This window comes from Rhineura floridana, chromosome 19 (assembly GCF_030035675.1).
Source record: "Rhineura floridana isolate rRhiFlo1 chromosome 19, rRhiFlo1.hap2, whole genome shotgun sequence".
NCBI lineage: Eukaryota > Metazoa > Chordata > Lepidosauria > Squamata > Rhineuridae > Rhineura > Rhineura floridana.
In genome coordinates, this window is record NC_084498.1 from 2,074,810 (window position 1) to 2,098,398 (window position 23,589).

The 23,589-nt window shown below is 46.0% G+C and overlaps 1 protein-coding gene across 5 annotated transcripts in view; it reads right to left on the minus strand.

The window, feature by feature from the left end:
- Positions 1-23,589, minus strand: part of GRK3 (G protein-coupled receptor kinase 3) — a 115,589-nt gene that overhangs the window by 52,246 nt on the left and 39,754 nt on the right. For 4 of the 5 annotated variants that reach the window (XM_061602680.1, XM_061602678.1, XM_061602681.1 and 1 more), the window contains 2 exons: positions 23,373-23,449; positions 279-352 (listed from right to left, as the gene is read on the minus strand). In XM_061602680.1, the coding sequence (XP_061458664.1) occupies positions 279-352; positions 23,373-23,449 (151 nt within the window). The remainder of the gene's footprint in view (positions 1-278; positions 353-23,372; positions 23,450-23,589) is intronic. The other variant, XM_061602682.1, reaches the window with a different exon arrangement.

The following is a 23,589-nucleotide window of genomic DNA, read 5'->3' on the forward strand; positions in this document are numbered from 1 at the left end:
AGAACTTATTGTAGTTATGAGAAGCACTGGGGGGGGAAATCAAAGGAAGAGATGGAGATCCTTTCTTGTGCATTTAAGGAAATGGAGGGGAGTGGTTCAATGGCTTTGACCTCAAAAAGGGCAGTTTGCAAGAGAGTCAGAATCTGACCTTTCATGCACCTTCAAAATTCTTCCCTCAACCAGTCCTTAGAGAGAGAGAGACAGACAGACTTTTTTATCACATAGGATTTGAATTGGATTTCACTGGATTTGAATAACATGGAGGAAAGTTCTCTTACCTCTTCATAAAACTTCAGTTGTGGAACCCCTTCATCAATGTCAGTTTGGCAAAACTCTTTGAACAGCAAAAACCCTAGTAAATGCATAACAGTGTCACGTTAATGAAGGTTATATGAAATGAAATTAATCCCAGATAAAGGAATCCTGTTTACAGATCCGTATCTAGCACTGGGATAAACTGAGCTCCGAAAAGGAGTTTGGAAAAGCAGAAAGATATATAAGCTACATACTTTTGTTCTAGGCCTACATGATTAAACCTTGTTTTTCTTAAGTCCTACCTTGCTACAACATTTAGCAATGTACCTGTTTGGGCTGCTGAATTCTGACTTGACAATCTTTCAAGTGCCATTAAAAGGTCCACACTTTTAAATCAGCAAACAAAATACAGTACATTCTCTTTACTATTGTTGGCACACAGTGCCTTTGAAATACAACTTCTTAAACATTCTCCTTAGTTGCAACATTAATATAGCAGAGCCCATTGCATGAGTTCATCATGTAAAATTTGGCATGATAAAAATAATCTCATGATGAATTTATCAGATTGAAAACTGGGATGCAAAGTGGACTTGAGGTTGGGACATGAAGGCTGCATATACTCCAGAGTATTAACGCGCATGTCGGTTTGCACAGATCTGATTTTACCATGTGCATTTTTGTGAACACATGAGTGTTTTCAAGTGAACTCTATCTCAATGTTTGCTGCCCACACTAGCAGGTGGTGCTTGACAGGATGTATTTGCACTGTGTGTTGTTGTCTCCTCCCTTCAATTAGTACTTCCCCACCCTCCCTGAGTTCCAGAAACCTGAGGTCCATTGTGGTCATGCGCACAGGTAAATTTTCCAGCACACAAAGCCAATTTTTAAAAATATTTTTGAAACAGTTTTTCTACTTCATACCAGACTGAGACAAAGCAAGTGCACAAAACAGCAGGAAAATAAATAATAATAATAATAATAATAATAATAATAATAATAATAATAATAATAATAATAATAATAATAATAATAATAATGTGTGTCATAACCAGCAGCCAACCAAGGAGTGCCTCGCCAACAGATATAAGGGGTGTGGTGATAGACGGCACCTAGCAAAATATCACCACACACTTTTTTTAAAAAAACACACCCACACAATCTGCTTTGGTACATCCACAGGTGGGTAACATGCATCTTTATGTTGGATTCCCCCCCCACTTTATCTGTGGATCAGAAAAATCTGAACTAAATGGCAAGGGATGCAGTCTGCCATCATGTGGATGACACAGACAGCATGCACACATGGGATGCATTCAACCTGCTTTAAACGGTGATATATATGTACGCAGCCAAAATGAGCAGAGATTCAGGCTTTACTGAACTCCTGACACCCACTGCACCAAGTCTAACCAAGTCTGAAGGTGGCTGATTACTGTTTTCTTTATCAGAGTGGGTTTGCTAGGGATGAAATTCTCAAACATTACTTTAAGATGTTGTGTAACTAAGAAACTCAGGAAACACAGGTTGGTAACTTACAAGTCGTTGCCAAATTGTCAGCAGCCTAAACCTGATCACTGATTAAGCAACAATATTAAAAGTATGGAATGGGATGCTAACGAATAAACTTCCATACCTAGATCTTAGAGAAATGAGGAAATGTGACTATTGGGAAAATGTGTAAGTTATCAGAATAAAAAACGTAGCCATATGATGCTGCGGCTGATGGAAGGAAGACCATACTGTCGGGGGGGTGCTAATGGGAACTTTAGTCCAAGCCATCTGGAGGGCACCAGGTTGGCAAAGGCTGCTCTATGCTATGCAAGAGAGAAAATTGTAACTCCTAGCACAGAGGTGGGAATGCAGGCCTAATTAAGCCTGGCATGATTAGGGCCCCAGTTTGGGCCAAAACACACCCACCTGCCCAACACCTGACATCATATGTGATAACAGGTGTTGGCAGGTAAGGATGTGGCTGTAAAGGAACAATCAGGAGCTTAAAGCCCCACTGGGATCAGCTGCTCTAATGAGTTCCTCATCAGGAATTCCCTGGTGCAGCCAAAGGCGCTTGCTGTCATCAACTGATCAGTGTTGTCAGCAAGTCCCACCCACTGTGTGTTTGCAGGTGCAGATGATTCAAATCACCCCTGCAAATGGTTTTGCCTCTGTAGGCACTGGACTGCCCACCTGTCAAGTTGGCTTGTGGGGGGAAGGGGGAACTAAAGATTTGGCCTGCCAGACCTTAGCAGTAGCTCTTTGTGGGGTCACCCATACATAACCCCTGTTTTAGAACAGCTGCATTAGTGGCCAGTTCATTTCTGGGCCCAGTTCAGGACGCTCACGTTTATTTTTTATTATTTATTTAAAATACTTATACCCCGCCCTTCTTCCAAGGAACTCAGGGCGGCTCACAATTAAAACAATAAACAATCAGAACAACCAATATGCATGTTAAAAACAATTAAAAATAAATTAAATCAAATAGATTAAAACTGTAACATTTTCAGTTAAAAGCTCGCCTAAATCAAACAGTCTTCACCTGGGCGCGAAAGGACGATAGCGAGGAAGCCAACCGAACCTCGCTAGGGAGGGAATCCCACAATCTAGGGGCAGCCATCGAAAAGGCCCTATTCTGTGTCTCGGCAAGAAGAACTTGCGAGAAAGATGGAATAGTAAGGAGGGCCTCACCGGATGATCTTAAATCCGGGCAGGTTCATAGAGGGAGACACGGTCTAACAGATAGCCTGGACCTAAACCGTATAAGGCTTTATAGGTCAAAACCAGCACTTTGAATTGTGCCCGGAAACAGATTGGCAGCCAGTGGAGCTGGTAAAGCAAAGGAGTAGTATGTTCTTTAAACACATTAGTGTTTAAAGCCCTAAATGACTCAGACCCCAAATAGCTGAGAGACTGCCTCCTTCCCTACAGACCCTCTCGGGTGTTGAGATCAGCAGAGGGGGCCCTTTTGGTAGTTCTGCCACCCTCAGAGGCTGAGGGGGCTGGCCCAGGAGAGGGCCTTCTCTGTGGCAGCCCCTAACCTGTGGAACTCCCTCCCCACCGAGGTGCATCTGGCAACTTCACTGTACAACTTTCGGCGAATGCTGAAGATGCACCTCTTTACTGTGGCCTTCGACTCCTAAGATGTATATTTTCTGTGAAGTTTCGGTTGTTTTCAGCTGTTTTTAATTACATGTTTTTAAATTGTTGTAATCCACCCTGGGACCTTTGGGTGAAGACAGGGAGGTGGTGGTAGTAGTAGTAGTAGTAGTAGCAGTAGTAGTAGTAATATATGGTGCCCATGTTCACCTTCTGATCTCCTGGGGCTGGGCATAGAAAAATGTGGGGAATACTTCCTTGGGAAAGGAAGCTGCTAAACCCAAAGGCATAACAAAAATCTCACACAAGGCACAGACCGGAGAAATTTTCCCATACGGTGATGTTTGGCTACCCAGTTATAAAGGCAGCAGTGCGGTACATTTGTTTCTGCAGAAGACAATTCCCAGCAGGCCCAGATAAAGCCCAGTGGCAAGGAATGTGGATCTAAAGCAAACATATACATCTGAGGGCTTGCTAACTGGCAGAGCCACCACCTTAATCCCCTTGGGAGCGCTGCGAAAGGGTTTACCCAAGAGGAGCTATCAGACTACGACTTTTGCCTTCCGTGGAGAATAGCTCAGCTAAGTAGTTATCAGAAAACATACTGCGAGTACATGTCTCCTCGCATGCCAATGTCTGGCACACTTGGTGAAAAATACATCCAACAAAACTAGATCTTTAAATCAATTCTCAAACCATTTAAAAAAACATAAACACAGGAGGGATTTCTCAATATATTCTTTAATAACAACTGTATTTTTGTCAGGAACCATCTGTGCCCAGACCCTGAGCCTGATGAGACCTGCTCCAAATTGGAAAAGCAGGAAATTACTGTGGGCCACAATTCCGACTGGAATCATGGGGACTGAACGCTTGCGATATTTTAGGTAGTTGCTGACAAGCATCTCAGCAAGGAAGCTCCTCTTATCCAGGTCCACAGTGAGTGGCTCAGAGGTTACATGCCCTGCCACCTGTACAGCCATGGGCAAGCTGCAGAGTCCCAAGGAGCCCAGTTGCCCCCCAGCTGGCAATTGCAGACAAGGAAAGGGCTGGCTTGTGCAGCTGTGGCAAGCTGAGCAGGCCCTGGCCAGCTGGGGAGGACTAGCCTCAGAGGGAGGCAATGGTTAAGCCTCTCTGAATACCGCTTACCATGAAATCCCTATTCAGAGGGTCACCATAAGTCGGGATCGACTTGAAGGCAGTCATAAGAACATAAGAACATAAGAAGAGCCTGCTGGATCAGGCCAGTGGCCCATCTAGTCCAGCATCCTGTTCTCACAGTGGCCAACCAGGTGCCTGGGGGAAGCCCGCAAGCAGGACCCGAGTGCAAGAACACTCTCCCCTCCTGAGGCTTCCGGCAACTGGTTTTCAGAAGCATGCTGCCTCTGACTAGGGTGGCAGAGCACAGCCATCATGGCTAGTAGCCATTGATAGCCCTGTCCTCCATGAATTTGTCTAATCTTCTTTTAAAGCCATCCAAGCTGGTGGCCATTTCCATTTCTTTCTTAAATGTACATACTGATCTTCCTCCCAAAGAAGTCCAATGTAGGTAGAGCAGACTGTAAGGCACAGCAACATCTAGGCCAGCTTTCTACACCCCAGTACCCTCCTGACATGACTGCACTGCAAGCAGCTCAGGAAATTAATGAAACAGAGTCTAGTGGCACCTTGAAGACTAACAAAATTCATTAGTCTTTTCTTGGCAGGAAGGGGAGGGTTGTTGCTGCAGCACAGACTAAAACAGCTGCTGCCCCTCTGGAAAATCAGCACAACCCAGTTTAGGACAGATCACATAAACTTGCTTTGTAGTGGTTATGACTATCTTTTGTAGGATAGCCCTCTCCAAATTGGTGCCCTGCAGATGTTGTTGGATTACAACTCCTATTGTCCCTGATCATTGCCATGCTGGAGGGGTGCTGCAGTCCAACATCTGGAAGGCACCCGGTTGGGGAAAACTAATCTAGGCCACACTGAGCCATGCCCTAGATTGCGGCTCAAGCAGCCGCCTCTATGCTTCTATTCAGAACACACATAAAACTGTCTACTGTCAAGAGGCAGATCCCAGTGACTTCCATGGTCTGAGAGAGAGGGCTGCAGGTCAATTAATGTCTTCACACAGAAGAGGAAGCTGTTGGATGTTGTATCTGGCGCAAGCAGATGCCCAGGATGCAGAACAGTATAGTGACAGGCTAGATGCCAGTTGAAGCAATGAGCCAGACAAGTAATAAGTTTTAAGAGTCACTTTACTGACAATAGAATATATCACAAGCTCTCTCTCTGTACAAACTCCTCGACCCCCACACTCTGCAAGTGTCTGCTGGCCCTCTATATAGATAAGGCCAGCTGCCCGAGCCTAGGTTGCATAGCAACGTGTCCTTGAAGATGGCTCGAGCTCTGCCAACTTTTGCTTCTAATCCACGTAGCTCACTTGTGGAAATTTAACCTCTGCTTCCTCGGTTTAATAGCCAACAGAAGCAAGGCCTGCACAGCACAGATCAGGTGCCTGTGTATGCAGAAAAGTTTGGCGAGTGCATAGAAAACGGCACAAAACATGCACAAAACATGGAAGGGGACACTTGAACAATACACTTCAGGAAAGCATGCATGAGGAACATTGCAAGATACAGACCAGAGTCAGGATCCAAAATCAGATCTTGGATCTAATTAGGACCTATGATTTTCAGAGGCTTTCAAAAGTAGAAGGGAACCCCACTGGGCCCAACGGCGCACTCTAAATAATTTTATATGGATACCTTCAGATTCCATTGAAGTCGAACAGCTCTGATTTGGAGAGTTCTGGTTTTCTACTGCTGAGAAAATATATTTTACCAGTACTACAAGCCCAGTGGCAACACTTTAATGGGGGATCCTGTTAATAACAATTCTCCTTTAAAATGCTGTTATGTACCAGCAAAGAGACCCCACCGGTACCTGCATACACACACACACACACCCCTCACTGCACATCCTCATTAAGGCTTGGCATCCAACAGGCTTAACAAATTGGGTTATATTTGGTCTGAGGGGTGGGGACTGCTCACCCCTCCCACAGACTATGGGGCATACATCTGTGCGTTTATATCACCAGACAGTTAATATAGGTTAAAAGTTTGAAAGAAAATATTAACTCTAAACACTGTTCAGCAAGATTGAGTCAAGGTAGGCTGCAAAGTGTAAGAGAAGTCTAGCTGGGTCTTACCAAAAGATCCAACATCCTGCCCTCTCACAGGGATCAACCACATGCCTCTGAAAATCCTGCAAGGAAATCTCTCTCTTTGCTAGGTTTCTAAAGGAAGCCAAGTCCTGAAAATTCTGGAAGAGGGACTCCTCCACCATTAGGGTCCTATGAATTCTATGCCCAAACAAACCCAGATGCTGCTGAGCAGACGACAACTCCCACTTTATCCACAGAGACAGGTGGGTCTTGCACGGTTTCCTCCATTGCTCCAGGATCGCACAAGCAGAAACAGACGTGGACCTCGACCAAGGGCTTTAATCCACAGGTGAGCACACAGCTTACAAGGCCTAACATCACTACAAGGCACAAAGCGGCGTGGCTGCTCAAGCAAAAACATTGTTGCAACACTTGGCATGCCCTCTGGATCCCCTTGATAAAGGATGGGTGGGCACCACTATTTTCATAGGACCCAGCAAGAAAGCAGGCACTCCTAGGGATAGACTGGCTAACGGGCTCAGTTTGTTCGCACCTGTGCCACTGACAACACGTCCATGGGGACAACTCTGACAGGTCCTCCCCCTCTGGCCTGCCTCTGACACCCCCTCCTGCGCTGTGGGTGAGCTCGCCGCAGGGGATGAACAGGGCTGTGCATCCACCACTCTACACGGTGAGATCAGAGGGGCTGATGGCTCGACCCCTTCGTCCACATTGCCCTCTCTCTCAGGGGTGGGGCTGTCAAAGGGCAAACTACTGGGCTCCTCCCTAGCACTCTCATCCACAGTGCCCAGACCACTGGGCCCCTCCCCTGGATCCCAAGCCCCCTCCTCCTGAGACCAGTCCTGCCAAGTGCTCTCCATGGGGCTCATGACAACAATAAGTTACAAACCCATCACAAAATGCAGCCTTCACAAAACTCCCAAAAAGAGCCATGTACACTCCATATATTGCAGTGATAAATTTACTCCTTCTGCAACAATAATTTCTGTATGTTACTGTGCTCCAAATCCAGTGGCATAATCTTCCCCAGCACTTTTATCTTTAGATGACATTAAACAGTCTCAGAGGGTTCCTTTCCTACGTCAGCAAATACTGTAACTATCTCTAGTAGGCTGACTCACTCACTAGATGGGTGGAGGTGAATCTTCCCTGCGAGTCACAAAAGCGAGACAACCTAATCCATAAGGCAGTATCAGTATGCACCCAGTTAAACACACACACACACACAAAGCACAAAATATTCGTTTTGTGAAGTACCAAAGAAGACATAAGCCAACATAACCTTAAGAGATATTTGGCATTTGCTGATGGATTTATGAACAGACCTTGCTTTATTTGCATAAGAAATACAAATATTTGTTGCGGGAATACTGTGATTTCCCTCTTTGGGTCTTATCAAGATAAGTACACACCGTTTCCCAGGACAGAATCATCAGGAGGTGTTGCATGCATTGACACAAGGGCTGTAAAACTGTGATTCATTTATTCAGATGCTTTCTCTGTGCTTGCTCAACCTAGCATGCTGGACTAGGTATATTACTTATTATTTATTTATTAATGATATTTATTAGTCGCTTTTCCCCCAAAATGGAACTCAAAGCAACTTACAAAACAAAAAACAAAAAAAAGCCTGTGCTCGAAGTGGCTTACAGCAAAAGCAAACAATTACAAAAACCATTTCATAATAAAATAATACAACAGTAATAAAACAACAAATGTCACAGCAACACAAAAACCATTTCAAGACTATAAATATAACGTTACAATCTTAAACAGGTCACATTACAACTCTTGGCAATATGGCAAAAACAAAAGAAAATTAAGACATATGCACCTTGGGGTGCTCAAGCAGAGCTCTTCCGATGTTCACAAGCCACAACAGTTAAGCCAGTTTAAGTATGTAGCATCAACTCCCCCAAGTTAGCAGATAGCTTGGTTGAAGAAGGCACGAGGCCCAGTTGTTCCACAGATGGCCAAAGGTAGCCAACCTTCAGATGTTACTAGACTCCAGCTCCCATAACCTCTGAGAACTACAGCTAGTGCAAAACGCAGCAGCTAGACTGCTGACGAGGACTAGGCGGTCTGCACATATAACACCTGTTCTGGCTCGTTTGCACTGGCTACCTATTTGTTTCCGGGCTAAATTCAAAGTGCTAGTTTTGACTTATAAAGCCTTACACGGCGCGGGACCACAATACCTAGCGGAACGCCTCTCCCGATATGAACCTACCCGGTCACTACGTTCAACATCAAAGGCCCTCCTCCGAGTTCCGATCCACAGAGAAGCTCGGAGGGTCGTTACAAGATCTAGGGCCTTTTCAGTGGCTGCCCCCGAATTATGGAACAGTCTCCCTGATGAGGTGCGCCTGGCGCCTACACTTCTATCCTTTCGGCACCAGGTTAAAACCTTTTTATTCTCCCAGGCATTTTAATCTATTATTTTAATCTATTTTTAGCTCTTATTGTATACCAGGTTGTTTATTTGTTTAATATGTATGTTTTTACTGTTTCTTGTGATTCTATTGTATTTTATTCCCTGTTGTGCACCGCCCTGAGAGCCTTTTGGCTGTGGGTGGTATAGAAATCGAATAAAATAAATAAAAAATAAAATAAATACTGGCCATGCCTGTTTAGTGAATGCCTTTCATCACAATGCTGGCAGGCTGATGAAAGGGCCCCCTGTTAGCTACCCAGGGGCCATGGCATGAGCCACCCCAGTTCCATACAACCTCTGTTCCCCACCTTTCGCGTGTCTGTTCCCAGTGTTGCCACATCTTTACTGCTCACAATGACTCGCAGGACCCCAGACATTTTATTTATTTTAAAAATGTATATGCTGCTTATCACTGTAACAGAGATACGATAAAGATAAAAATCAGTTAAAGTTAACCATAATTCCTCCTACTGGGAGGATGGGTGGGATATATATCTAATAAATAAATAAATAAAAATAATCGCCATGTTCCCTTACAATGTTGTTCATGCGCCCAATTGCATCACTAGCAACTCAGGTTTGAAGAAGGAACAGGAAAGAGCTGGAGGCCACGGGCTGGCCATTAGGCCCAGCTTGAGTCACAAGCGCAAACTCACAGGTTTATTTTAACCTTCTCAAAAATCACAATCAAATGAAGAAACAAAATGCTCCCGATTAGAAAAGTGAGCATCATTTACCAAAAAGCCCTTTTAAAAGACACACACACGGTACTTTATTTTCACATCTGCTTCCTTTATCTAGCAGCAGAGTTTCATCCGTAATTTTTGAGCGTGGCACATTGTCTTCTTGGCCCTTTTATCATAATGATAAAACATACCACGGAAGGACAGAAAGGAACACAGGCTCCACTCTGGGACACAGAACTCAACCTTATTCCCTTAAACATCACGCTGGAGCTTGTGAGAGTTATAAAGCAGCAACCCCTCAAGGCAAACAACGCTGAACTAGCTGGTCCTTTATTTGGCCAGTGAAGTGGGGCACCGTCCACTTGCACAGTTACTGGCCAACTGCAAGAGGGGCGGACGCTGTGGTGAATGGAGAGGCACCGGGACACACGCTCCTCTGGCAGATCTCCAGAAACTGGAGGGGAGGAAGGGAGAGCAAGGGAGGGAGGTCAATGCACAAGGAGAAGAGCACTCTACGCCAAGCATTTCGCTCTGGGTCAACCTTTCCAAATCTTTCCTTTCGCTGAGCGACTGCAGCTAAGCAAACCCTTCAACAACCTTTCCCATCACTTCAGAAGCTAGGCTAGCATGTCATTGCAAGGAAAGCAGAGGGGACAAAAGGTTTAACAGAGTCAAACGTGTGTCTGGATAATAATAATTTTGTTCACTGTGTTTTTTTAAAAATGAATTGCTGTCACTGGTAGCCGTAATTTATCATTTGGGCTAGCTACTGTTAAAAAACATACAGGGGTCCTCAACCCTGAGAGGGAAGCCAGGAGCAAATCTTTAATTTAGGGACACCAGCCTTGTGCAAGAATGGGAAAGAAGGCTTACACAGCTTGGAACCTGAAGGCATGTTTGACCCCACACCAACCTATATGGGCCCTAAGGTTGTCTCCAGAGGCCCTCTTAGTTAAGGGTAGCAATGGGGGGGGGGAGAGAGAGAGACTTCCCAGTAGTGGCTCCCCATTTCTGGAATTCCTTCTCCATAGAGGTTTGCCTCACACTCAAATTACTGTATTTCCTGCTTCTCTCTTCTCCCAAGCTTTTAAAGTTAAAAATTGTTTTTAGCTAGTGCTTTTATTGATTTTCATTTTGGTTGCTTGTTTTATTTATTTATTTAGTATCTTTGCTATATAAAAACTGCATCAGAAGCATAACAGAAGGGTGGCATATAATTTTAAAAACAAACACAAATAAATCAAATGTTTTAGCAGCCGCATCACATTTGCAAGAGCCTCAGAGCTGCCAGGCAGATGGGGTTTGCCTGTGGATAGTTCTGTTAAAAGAAGACTGGACTCCAGAAGAACTACTGAGGAAGCCACAGCTTCACCCATCAAGGCACAATTTCATCATGCAACATAGTGCACTAAAACATTCCAGAAGCAACAGAATCCAGATCTCGGAAAGGCAAAATTAAAGGCAGCCATCTACAACCAGGTTTTTCTGTTCCGTATTCAGCTGCTTTCTTGTAGCATAGCTAAGAAAAAAAAGGGGAGGCTCTTATCACATCGACATCGGAAGAAGCAGGCTCTTCCTGACATGACACAATGTCTCCAGTTATTCGCCTTCCCCAACCTGGCACCCCCCAGATGTTTTGGATGACAACTCCAGCCAGCACAGCTGAATCCTGACACAGATTGCTCAAGAGGGGTTCAAAGACTGCAACTTAATCAAAACTGACTGTCACTCCAGAGAAGAGGAGACTTTACCTCCATATTCAGGTCATTTTGGCTGCTTGATAATTTCTTAAAATGTCACCTCTTCTCAGTGAGAATGCTAACCATTCACTTTGATTAAGAGGTCAAACAAAGAGAGAAGATCAGGCCAACTTTTTTAAAAAGCCAAAAACTCTCAATATGGATTATCCATGAACGTGGCTAGGTTGAAATGCAGCCAGAGCTTTCTATTCCACACCAACCTCAGCAGGCAAGGAGGCCCACAGCAGCATTAACCAAGGGGGCACCTCCCATTCAGGAGCAAACAGACCACAGCTTGGGTTACCGGACAGAGAAGTACCTAAGAGGGCCAAACAGAATCTACAAATTCACTATGTTGGCAGCAAGAACAAATGTTGCCAACCACCCCACATTTATTTGGCTCCAACTGAGTCCCAGGCATAGCTACGTGCACCAGAGGGGAGGGGACCCAGTCTATTCCCATCCATGAAGGGTGGGAGATGCCTGGGGGAGCCAAATGGGGATGGTGGGGTGGAAGAGTCAGATAGCAATGACAGAGCAGGACTGTAAGGCTTGAACGAAGTCTGAGGCTCAGTCAAGAGAGTTTCCAAGGAGTGCACAGGCCCCGGCCCCAGTGCCCTCTTGAGACAGAGAAAAGAGAAAAGTGTGCTACGCCAACCTTTGGAAGTAAGCACAGGGGTGCGGAGCCTGTGGCCCTCTAGATATTGTTGGACTCAAACTCTCATCAGCCCCAGCAAGGGTGACCAATGGTCAGGGATGAGGGCAGCTGGAGTCCAGCAATATCTGGAGGAAACCATACAAGGTTAGCTGTATGAAGCCTCTGGATTTGGCCAGGTCAGGGGCATTAATGCCAGAATCCCTCTCTTCTGTCCTGTCCGAAGGACAGAGGAGGACCTTCTTCCTTCTGCATGTTGAGCCCTCAGCTGCTGCCTCACAAGCCACAGCTGCCAACAGCTGCTCTTCAAGACCTTGGGTTTCAGAACACATACAGACACAGCAATGGATTTGGTCCTGGGCTGTGAGGCTAGAAGTGACACTTCAAATTACAAATGCATTCATCTTTAAGATGCCACAAGGCTCGTTGCTGTTTTCGCTGCACCTTAAGCAAGTACAGCTATCCCTCCAGAAATTAATACAACCCAGCGCAGGTCAGACCACATCAACTTGCTCTGTGGTGGCAAAGAAACTGTGGCTTATCTTCTAGGGCAATCTTCTGCAGGTGTTGCTGTACTACAGTTTCCGTTATCATTATCCCTGACCATTGGCCATTCTGGCTAGGGCTGGTGGAAGTTGAGAGTCCAACAACATCTGGAGGGCATCCAAGTGGCAAAAGGCAGTTCTAGGGAGATACAAAACTGGCATAAGCCTACAACCAACCTACGGTGATCCACAGACATTCAACATTTGTGTACGCTTCAAAGCCAGTTTGGCATTAGTTGTCGCTAGTGCTTCTGCAGAGGCAAACACTTCCAACTTCTCCCTCCTTGAGGTTACCAAGCATCACCTAATGACTCAAGGAGCCGCTGAGATTTGGATCCTCTGTCAGCTCCACGGGCAAACCTCACTATCAAAAGGAGCTCTGATAACTGCATCTCAGATGCGTATGAAAAGATGCTTAGCTGCTCACACAGCAAGCTGTGAGCATGCCAAGTCTTAATTAGGGCTTGCAAAGCGCAATGAGGTAAAAGGGTGGAACCATTCAAGCAAGTGGTGCAGCTGCTTTTGGAAGATGGGAAGAAAAACAGTGGGATCTTGTGCAGTTGATTGGTATGATGTGGGGGGGACGGATGGGGACACAATGGCCTGGTTTGCACGTAACACTAAGCCATGGTTTGTTAAACCACAAGGCACATAAGAAAAGCCCTGTAGCTGAATCAGAGCAAAGGCCCATCTAGTCCAGCACCCTGTTCGCACAGTGGCTAACCAGATCCCTCAGTGGGAAGCCTGCCAGCAGGACTGGAGCAAAATGCTCTCTCCCCAGTTGTGACTCCCAGCAACTGGTATTCAGAGGCCTTTACTGCCTCCGAGAGTGGAGGTAGAACACCAGACGTTTGTCTAATCCTCTTTTAAAGCCATCCAAGTTGGTGGCTGTGATGTTCCTGCCTGTAGGGTAAATATGGTAAGTGCTGTTTATATAGAAGACATATGGTAAGTGGAGTGAAAGAGGAGGGGGGAGTACATGAGCAGTAGAATGCTGGATGATTGGCTGAGCGTTTGAGTGGCTGGGAGTATAAATGGAAGAATGACAGTTGAATCTGGGTGGATGTTAGTAGGGTGGAGAAGAAGGTGTTTGGTGGTGGATGTTGGGAGTGTGGAGAAAGAGGTGTTTGAGGGTGGAGGTCAGGAGAGTGGAGAAAGAGGGAGTTGGAGTTCTGATTAATAATAAGTCAAGTACAAAACAGGAATAGATGAAACCATACGCTTGTGAAACATTCTAAAACTAATCTTGTTATTTCTGATATTTAATAAATACTTATTTGGTTTACCAAAGGCCTGATCCTTGGCTGGGGGATATACATACCAGAAGGGAGGGCAAGGTAATTACCAAGGCTGAACAGAAACAGTATCTAATGGTGGCAGCGGTGAAGGGAGGAATAATAACAATTCAAGTATCCAGAGCAACCCAGAGTTGTATGCGTTATCTATAAAGATACAAGGGGGTTGGGAACAGCATAAGCACGCAGTCACAAAAGTAACCAGCTAGAGAGAGACTCAGGCAAAGTCTCTGGGAGTATTGGTTATAGGACATGACTGGTGGTGCTGCCTAGCAGGGGGATCTAGTGAGATCTGTGCTAGAGCGGAGTGAGAAACCATATAAAGGACGGTCCGGACTGGTGGTATCCCTGGTGGTGCGTAGTGAAAGGCAGTAGCCACAAGCAGGTGGGAACCTGACAGGGAGAACTAGGGAAGGACATTACAGTGGCCATCGCTAATTCTTGCAGGAGTGAATTCCAAAGTTTAGTTACGCCCTGTGTGGAGAAGTCTTTCGTTCTGTCTGTCCCGAGTCTTCCAACATTCAGTTTCATTGGATGGGCCCAAGTTGTAGTGTTGTATATGAGAGAGAGAACTCTCTTCCCACTTTCTCCAAACTATGCATATTTATATACACCTCTATCATGCCTCCTCTTACTCACCCTTTCTCCAAACCACAAAGATCCAAATGCTGCAACCTTCCTCACAGCGAGAGTTGCTCCATTCCCGTGATCATTTTGGTTGCCCTTTTCTGAACCATTTCCAGCTCTACAATAACCTTTTTGAGGTGAGGCAACCGGGACTGTACACACTATTTCAAGTGTGATTCCACCATAGATTTGCATCACAGCATTATACCACCAGCAGTTTTATTTTCAGTTCCTTTCCTAACGATCCCTAGGATGAGATTCAGCTTTGTCACAGCTGCTGCACACTGGGATGATTTTTTCATCAAACTATTCACTCCAACCCCAAGGGTCTCATTCCTCGTCAGTCACTACGTCTTGAGATCCTATTTGCGTGTATGTGAAATTAGGATTTTTTGCCCCAAATGCATAACTTTACACTTGCTCACATTTAACTGCATTTGTCATTTTACCACCCGTTCAGTCAGTTTGGAGAAGTTCTTTAAGGGCTCTTCGCAATCCCTTTTTGTTTTAACCATCCTGAATAATTGAGCATCGTCAGCAAATTTGGCCACTTCACTGCTCACTCCCAACGCTAGAATCTTTATGAGCAAGTCACAAAAGCCCAGGTCCCAATACTGATCCTTGATGGACTCCACTTTCTACATTCGTCCACTAGGAGAACTGTCCATTTATTCCTACTCTCCACTTCCTATTCTTTAACTAGTTCCTGATCCATAAGAGGACCTCACCTTTGTTATTTATTTGATCGTCCAAACCCAGACCAGGGGCTTAATCATGGTTTGTTAAGCATGAATAAACCATGTTCATAAGCCATGGTTTGCTGTTTGTTTATAAGCCTTGGTTTGCATTAGCCATGGATTAGAGTTACAGGTGAACCCAGTCAATAACTGATCATTGACCTGGCAATTTGTGGCCAAAGAAGGTGTGATGGTGGCTGAGAAATGTTTTATTTTAACATATCCAATGCAGTTCACTTATAAAGAGGGGGTGGGGGCCTGTCATGTTAAAAGAGCCATGCAGGAGAGAAGACTGACCGCTCATCTCATGCCATTGCTCCATGCATTTTTTCTGCCTTGCAGGTTCATTTCCCATATCAGAAGCAGGAAGGGAGAAAAGGACCAGGTCCAACAGAAGTCAGGAAGAGCATGGGGAGGGTCTGGCACCCCCTTCTCACACAAGGCTTTCACTGGCAACGTTAAGAGCCCCAGCCTACTTTATATGTGAGTGACTGCCCTACCATGCCTGGTTTGGCCAAAGAATGAGGCATGTTGCAGCTAGGACTGGCATGACCATAGAGCAGTCCTGGGGATATCCTAGGCAGCTGGTTGCTGAGACGTCTAAAATGTTGATCCCCCACCCCCAGCTCCTAAAAAAATGAAAGCAGCTTCAAGGAATTTGAAATGTTTTCCACTGCTGTAATAAAAGCATAAAAAGAAACTGCCTAGTACTCACACAGAGTCCCTCAGTGCCCAGCAATGTTAGCTATCCCAACAGGGCTTCTGTGCCTTTGGTTTGTTTACCTCCATACATACCTGAATTAGCCATAGCACCATCCTAGAAAGCAGAAGTGACACAGTTTCCCTTAAATAGGCACCAAATCTGCAGGAGGTGAGGGCCTCCTGCAGGTACCATCTTATCAGGAGGTCCGTTCTGCACAACATAGGAAACGGACCTTTAGTGTGGAGGCACCTACCATGTGGAACTCCCTACCCTTAAATATTAGGCAGGCGCCATCTCTGTTACCTTTTCGGCACCTATTGAAGACCTTCCTCTTTCAACAAGCCTTTTGAGTGGAGACCTTATCCCAGTCTGCTTCTGGGTTGGAATTGCTTTTTAACATGTTTTTAAACCTTTTTTTTAAAACAATATGTTTTTTAACCTTTATTTTTTAAACAATATGTTTTTTAACCTTTTTTAAAGATGTCGTCAGAACTTTTTAAAAAATGTTTTTAAAAGTGTTTTGTTTTAATGTATTTTAAAGTCTGTTTTTATGATGTTTTAAAGTGTTGTTAGTGCTTTTGTTTGCCGCCCTGAGCTCCTGCTGGGAGGAATATCAATCAATCAGAAAGAGAGAGAGAGAGTCCACTGACTGAGGCTGGGGGCTTATGGCAGCAGAAGCAGACTTATCTAGGGTGGGGGATGGTCACACATTTTCAAGGCAAGGGAGGCTCAGGACCTCAGTGGAAGATCACGTGCTTTGCTATAGTACATGTTATGTTACAGGAGCTCCTGCAGCCATGCCCCACCACGGGAATCCAAAACTGGGCCCTGTCTTTCTCTATTTTTTAAAATACTAGGGGCTTTGCCCCTGTGCACAAACCCCCTCCCCCCAACACACACAGAGGGACTCCCAACTGCCACCACCACTCAAGACTCTCAAACACACACATGATGCACTCCCAAAAGACCCACCTGCCTCCAGGCAACTACCAATATGCCCCCCCAAGCACTTGCAGCTGCACCTTTAGGCTGCTGCTGCCACCCTCCCTCAACCGCTCACCTGCCTCCCATGTTGTTGCTGCTGCCACCCACTTACTCATCATCTCCAATGCTCCAATTACCAAAATATAATATAGCTAGATATCATAGAAATGTTCTTAAACTACAATAAAATAAATTCTGGCAGCTGTGTTGCTTCGTTATATCTATTGTAGCTTTTGGACAGGGACTGTCTTGTTTTAACTGATTATATGTAAGTCACTCTGAAGGTCTTTTTGGCTGAAAAGTAGGGCACAAATGGTCTAAATTTATTGAGCACCCCCCCAAAGAACAGCAGTATATAGCATATTTATTAATATTAGCATAACTGCAATCCTGTGCAGGATATGCTCCACTGAATGTGATGCTGACTTCTGACTCCATAGGATCAACTTGCAAAACACCCTGAGCTTTAACAAAAGATTTGCAGCAGGCTGAAATGTACCCTTTAGCTTTTAATTAGAAACACAAACAATTTTCCAACAAAGAGTTGCTATTTAAACTCCTAACAACCCCATGAAAGGAAAGACGTATCAAGCTTCTGCTTGTTTACTTTCCCCATTCTGACTTCCTGTATGCTGATCCATCAATTACCCTGGTGCTCCAGCACATGACATCTCTACTCCTGCTCTGGAAAAAAAAGTCCCAAGGCTGTGCTCCCTTTCATTCCTCCTCCGCTATTTGCAGGCAAAGGGTCCTCATCAGGTTTAACCCCTGGCACCTTCAGGCAGGGCTGGGGAAAACCCCACACTGAAATCCAGAAGAGTTCCCACCAGTCAGACTGAGCAGTTCTGCGCAGGATGGCCCAGTGGTCTAACTCACTTTAAGGCAACATATTGTGTCCCATGGAGGTGGCACAGGCAAGCACAGACCTCCGTGCAAAAGGGAAGGAGGACTCCGCCTGCAAAGAGGCAACTTGCATCAGCTTTAAAACAGATTAGTCCCTGGGTAAAATGTGGGCAAGCCACTTCAGTTTCACCTCCACAACTTGTATTTCATTGCTTTAAATGGAACTGCGGAATTTGCTGCAAAGCACCCCACCGCCCCGAAAAAGCATGCAGAAAGAGCACCAAAAAACTAGATCAATTATCCAGAAATCTTGTCCCTGGAAAGGTGCCGACGCAACAAGGATCTGCCAACATGAACAGAAGCCTGTAGGAGGGCAGCAGCACTGAATCAGCAGGTGGAAACTCTTCAAGTCAGGAAGCTCAGCCAATGGAAAGGTCAACTTCAACTCATTTATTTAGATTTCTTCCTCAACAGTGCCCCAAAAGCAGTAACATACCCTGATTTCATTGCATCTTCAAAAACTGCTATTTGAAATAGGTGGCCCTCCAAAGCAGCTAGTGGAGGCTGCTTAACAAGAGAAGGGACCTCTCAGGACCCCAGTATCTCAAGGATCGCCTCTCTCCAAATGAACCAACCCAGACCCTGCATTCATCATCTAAGGCCCTTCTCTGGGTGTGCCCTCCAAGGGAGGTGTGGAAGTTGGGGACACAAAAACAAGCCTCCACAGTGGTGGCTCCCCGTTTATGAAATGCTCTTCCCAGGGAGGCACACCTGGCACCATCAGTATTGGGTTTTGGCGCCAGGTAAAAATGTTTTAACCTTGGAAGCTTAATTCTCTACATATTTTTAGTCAGGTGAGAATGAGCTGGATTTTTATGCATTCTATCATTACATATTTTAGATAGTATTTATTCTTGTTCCTATATCTTTTAATGTAAGTCACTTTTGAGTGGGTGTCAAGGGCTAGCTAAAGATCACCCCCACAGTGAGTGGCTCAGGAGTTACATGCCCTGCCACCTGTGCAGCCGTGGGCAAGCTGCATAGTCCCAAGGAGCCCAGTTGCCCCCCAGCTGGCAGTTGCGGACAAGGAAAGGGCTGGCTTGTGCAGCTGTGGCAAGCTGAGCAGGCCCTAGCCAGCTGGGGAGGACTAGCCTCAGAGGGAGGCAATGGTAAACCCCCTCTGAATGCCGCTTACCATGAAAACCCTATAAATCGGGATCGACTTGAAGGCAGTCATAAGAACATAAGTAGAGCCTGCTGGATCAGGCCAGTGGCCCATCTAGTCCAGCATCCTGTTCTCACAGTGGCCAACCAGGTGCCTGGGGGAAGCCCGCAAGGAAGACCTAAGTGCAAGAACACTCTCCATTCCCATTTCCCACTTTTGAGTTCATTTTTTTAAAAAGGAACTAAAAATAATGATCATAATCACAACACTCATAACCTCTCTCTCCCGCTTCCAAACCCAAGACATCCTCTCTGCCCGTCTTTTCTGTGTCTCTTCCACCTCTATGATACCCTCGTTGAGATGAAGGGGCCAAAACTGAACACCAGCCGTCCCCAACCTGGTTCCTTCCAGATATTGTTGGACTACAGCTTCCATCACCTTCAGTCAGCAGGGCCAATGGTCAGGGACGATGGCTGTTAGGAAGTCCAACAAAGTCTGGAAGGCCACAGATTCCCCATCCCTGGTGTGTTCAATCAAAGAGTAATTGAGGTTGAAACTGTTTCAGGATTTCACTGCTTGTAGTTGTAGACAGGAGATCACCGTGCTTCATGCTTCTCCATGCTTTTTTTTAAATTAAATTTCCTGCAGATAAAAAAAACCTAGGTATCAGGGTTTCCCCCTCACATACTAGCTTTCTTAGTGCAGGGAATGCTCTTCTTGCAGAAGCAAGGCATCTTCCATCTGCAATATCAAAAGGGTAAACCGGGCCCAGAAACAGTGATGGAACCGCCACACAGGCAAAATGGTGCTCCTTCAACCACAGAGTCTTCTCTTCTCCTGCAAGGAACTCAAGGAAGCATATGTGGGACTTTTCCCCTTGCAACCTGAGAGAGTGTAGTCTGGTCCCAGACAACCAGGACTTCATGGCTAATCAGGGAGCACAGGCTGGCTTACGAGCACCCCCCATTTAGGAACTCTTGATTAAAAAGACCAACAATTCAATTTGTATTTGTTAAAAGTGCAATTGCAACACCACGCATACAAAAGATGATGTTTTCAACACAAATATCGTTCCTGTTGCCTAATTTTTAAATTGCTTAGAAACCCCTGCTTGCCACAAAGGCTAAAACCTAGCACAATCAAGGAGTTATTTGAACTCCTTTACAGGGACAGGCAAAAAACAAACGCAGGCGTGTATTTGAAACGAGAAGCCCCATGGCATCCGGCTCGTCCTGCGGCAAACAGGATGTGGAGAAGAGCAAAATGAGTTAAAGGTGGTTCACTGACTCAAGATAGAACTCAAACTGCACTCCCCTCCGAGAAGCCAGGGGCTTGGAGGAAGCAGTTTGCATGAGGATGAAAGAAAGAGCAGCGTAATTGCAGATAAAAATAGGGTTTTAGATAAATGCACGATCAGTGCGCTGCCTGAAAATTCTCCCACTTCCTCTTTCATTTAGCGATGGACCCCAATGGCAGGAGGCAGGGAGAGCAGGCAGAGTTTGGCTGGCATTAAAAGACAGCAGAGAGGAATGAAAAAAGATCAAGTGATCTGACCCAACGGGTGAAGGAAGCTCTGCTACGTAAGCCCCACTGAAAGCAACAGGGCCTGTACAAGGGCACTCCTGTGCGCTTTCAGTTCAGAAGAAGTGTCTTGTGGGCAACTGGTGCCATGCTATAAAACGATCTCAACCAGCTATACATTTGACCAGCTCAAGAGGCACCAGCCTGAAGCAGCGCAGGGCACCCTGGAAAGAAGCAAAGGCACTCTCTGCCGCCGCCTCATTTTGGTAGCAGTTTCTGAGCGATTTTCTCTTCCTTGCAAAGCAAGTTGTCTGTCCTCACAGCAGAGGTGGCTGGTGTCCGTTGGGGCCAGTAGGGTGGAAGCAGAGCTTGGAAAAGTTCCTTTTTTTTAAACTACAACTCCCATCAGCCCTAGCCAGCATGGCCACTGGATTGGACTGATGGGAGTTGTAGTTCAAAAAAAGTAAATTTCCCAAGCTCTGGAGCCAGAGCCAATGACAGGTAGAGCCAACTGATGCTAATTTTGTCCCCATCTTTCTCTCCGCAAAGGCAACAATAAGAGTAAGCAGGGAGGCACTAAGAGCCACGGCCGTCCCTTGGGCAGGTTATAAGCAAGAAGCGAGGCATGCAAGGGCTGACTGAGGCTGGTGGGGCAATGCCCATTCGCCCTGAGAGACTAGCCGCCACAGCCTCATAACCACAACTTTTGCAAACAGGGCACTACAGAGATCTATGGGGCAGGCATTTCAGTGAGCAAGCAACCAGAGTGCCAACAACTCTTCAATTCTTTAACCGGGGAAGCTGCAGGATTGTTCCTTTTTCTACGCCATCTTAGCAGCTTCCACTGGCAAAGGCAGTCGACTAGTGCTGTAAATGCAGAACTGTGGCAGTGTTAAACCTTTTGCCGACAAAATCTGGATTACAAGACACCGGCAGAGATTTCTCCCCAAATCTGCTTTGCGAGTCAAACCCACATTCCCTCCCCAAAGGTGAAGCAAGCTGCCTCCACTTTCGGAGCAGATTCCATCATGCAGAAGACTTTGAAGAGCTCAATGTCACACAGGACGATTCAAGAGCAGCCTCCCGGAGGCCTCCAGGCTGCAGTCGCGCAAAGAGCTCTTTATTTGGCAATGCTTCTGTAAGACGCGGCTGTGTATATTTGGCCAATGCTAGGCAACGATGCATTGATTATTCAGGAGTTGCGATGCGTCAGGGAGACAGACACGAACAAGAGTTTAGCATTGTCAGGGCAAGACAGGCTCATTCTCCAGAGCAACGCACGTCTGGGCAAACTGTTCAAACAATCCATCATGGAGCCAGGGGGTGGGGGGGTGCTTTATGGGTCTCCTAGTCATTTGTTTGGGGCAAGGAATATACTCCCTTCAACATTCCACATGCAAACCCCAACCTGCTTAGTGAGAAGGCTGCAGCTCTGAGGCATGGCACATGTGTTGCATGCAAAAGGCCCCCAGGTTCAATCCTCAACCGCATCTCCTGACAGTGCTGGGTAAAAAGAAAAACCCTGCCTGAAACCCTTGGGAGCCACTGCCAGTCCGTGTAGACAGTACTGAGCTAGATGGATCAATTGTCTAATGTGGTAGGGACAACTTTCTATGTCCCTTCCTGTGTACCAGTGTTGCAGTTCACTTCCCAGTACCCCAAATTAAATTGATTTTAAAAAGGACTGAATCCCTGAAAAGCAAGTGTGGGGAATCTGTGGCCCTCCAAATGTAGCTGGACTCCAACTCCCAGCAGCCCTGACCATGGGCAATGTTGGCTGGGCTGATGGGAGTTGGAATCCAACAACACCTGAAGGGGCAGAGGATTCCCACACCTGCTCTAGAGCAGTGTTTTTCAACCTTGGGTCCCCCAAAATGTTGAAGGATTACAACTCCCATCATCCCTGACCATTGACCATGAAGTCTGAGGATGATGGGAGTTGTAGTCCAACATCTGGGGCCCTAAGGTTGAAGAAAAGCGCTCTAGCGGATAAGTCTGTTAGCCCTACAAGCTAATACAGCTGAAAAGCAACTGGAGTTAACCACGGACATCTGCTTACAAACCTCTTCCCAAAACAACTGGTCAGAGATGGCTGGAAGACAGCACTGTGCTCGAGATTGCTCCCCCCCCCCGTCATGCCACTCCGGTGGGCTGCAACCACAACCACTCACACTGCTGAGTCAGAGTCAGAACTCTGGTTCCACACAAATAGATGTCTACGCGTTGGACACCGATTTCCAAACTGTTTGTGGTGAGGGAGACAGATGTGTGCCTTGAACGATCAAGTTGCCATACTGCATACAAGTCACCATATTGGATGCATCTATCAGTCTATCCATCTCAGACTGGGGTGGCCCCGTGAAGGACTGACTTCCCACACACACACACACACACACACACACACACACACACAAGTGCTTACTCATCCCAAGGTGATAGCAAGATTCCCTGACACAGCCTATAGCTCAGCCTTTTCCAACCTGGTGCCCTCCAGACGTCAACTCCCATCAGTCTCTACGAAGATAATGGGAGTTACTGTCCAAAGCATCTGGAGGACACTAGCTTGGAGAAGGCTGCTATACACAGCTGATCAGGTGGGATGAAGCTGTCGCCAGTGCCTTGATGGCTGTCCCATCCCTGAGCGCTGAAGGACCGGGTCAAGAGGAAGTCAGAATCCTAGAACCAAATGTCAACTCGTTTATCATCCCAAGGAGGATGTCTGCCCATTGCTCTGCAAGACGATAAAGAATATAAGTATCTTGTTCTGTATGTCAAGTGCCGTTTGCCTCCCAGTTTTCCTCCAGGAAAGCACACAACTTCGACCCAGGTATCAACATTTTGGAAAACACCATTTCATAGCATGCAGTCTTGATCACCCACATGAGATGAGTAAAAATCACACAACAGCTTACCAATCCTCTGGTTGAAAATCTTGTCGAAGGTTAATTCACCTCTTTCCTCCAAATACTTCTGCATCACGCTGCGGATACTGAAAGAGAAATCATAAACCCAGATTACTCCTTGCTACTTTGCAGTCCACAAGGAAACGAGGAAAGATACAGTGAGCAGCGGTCCTCAGAGGGCAACAGTGCCAGGCTGAAGCAGCTACAAGAGCTGCAAATTGTCATC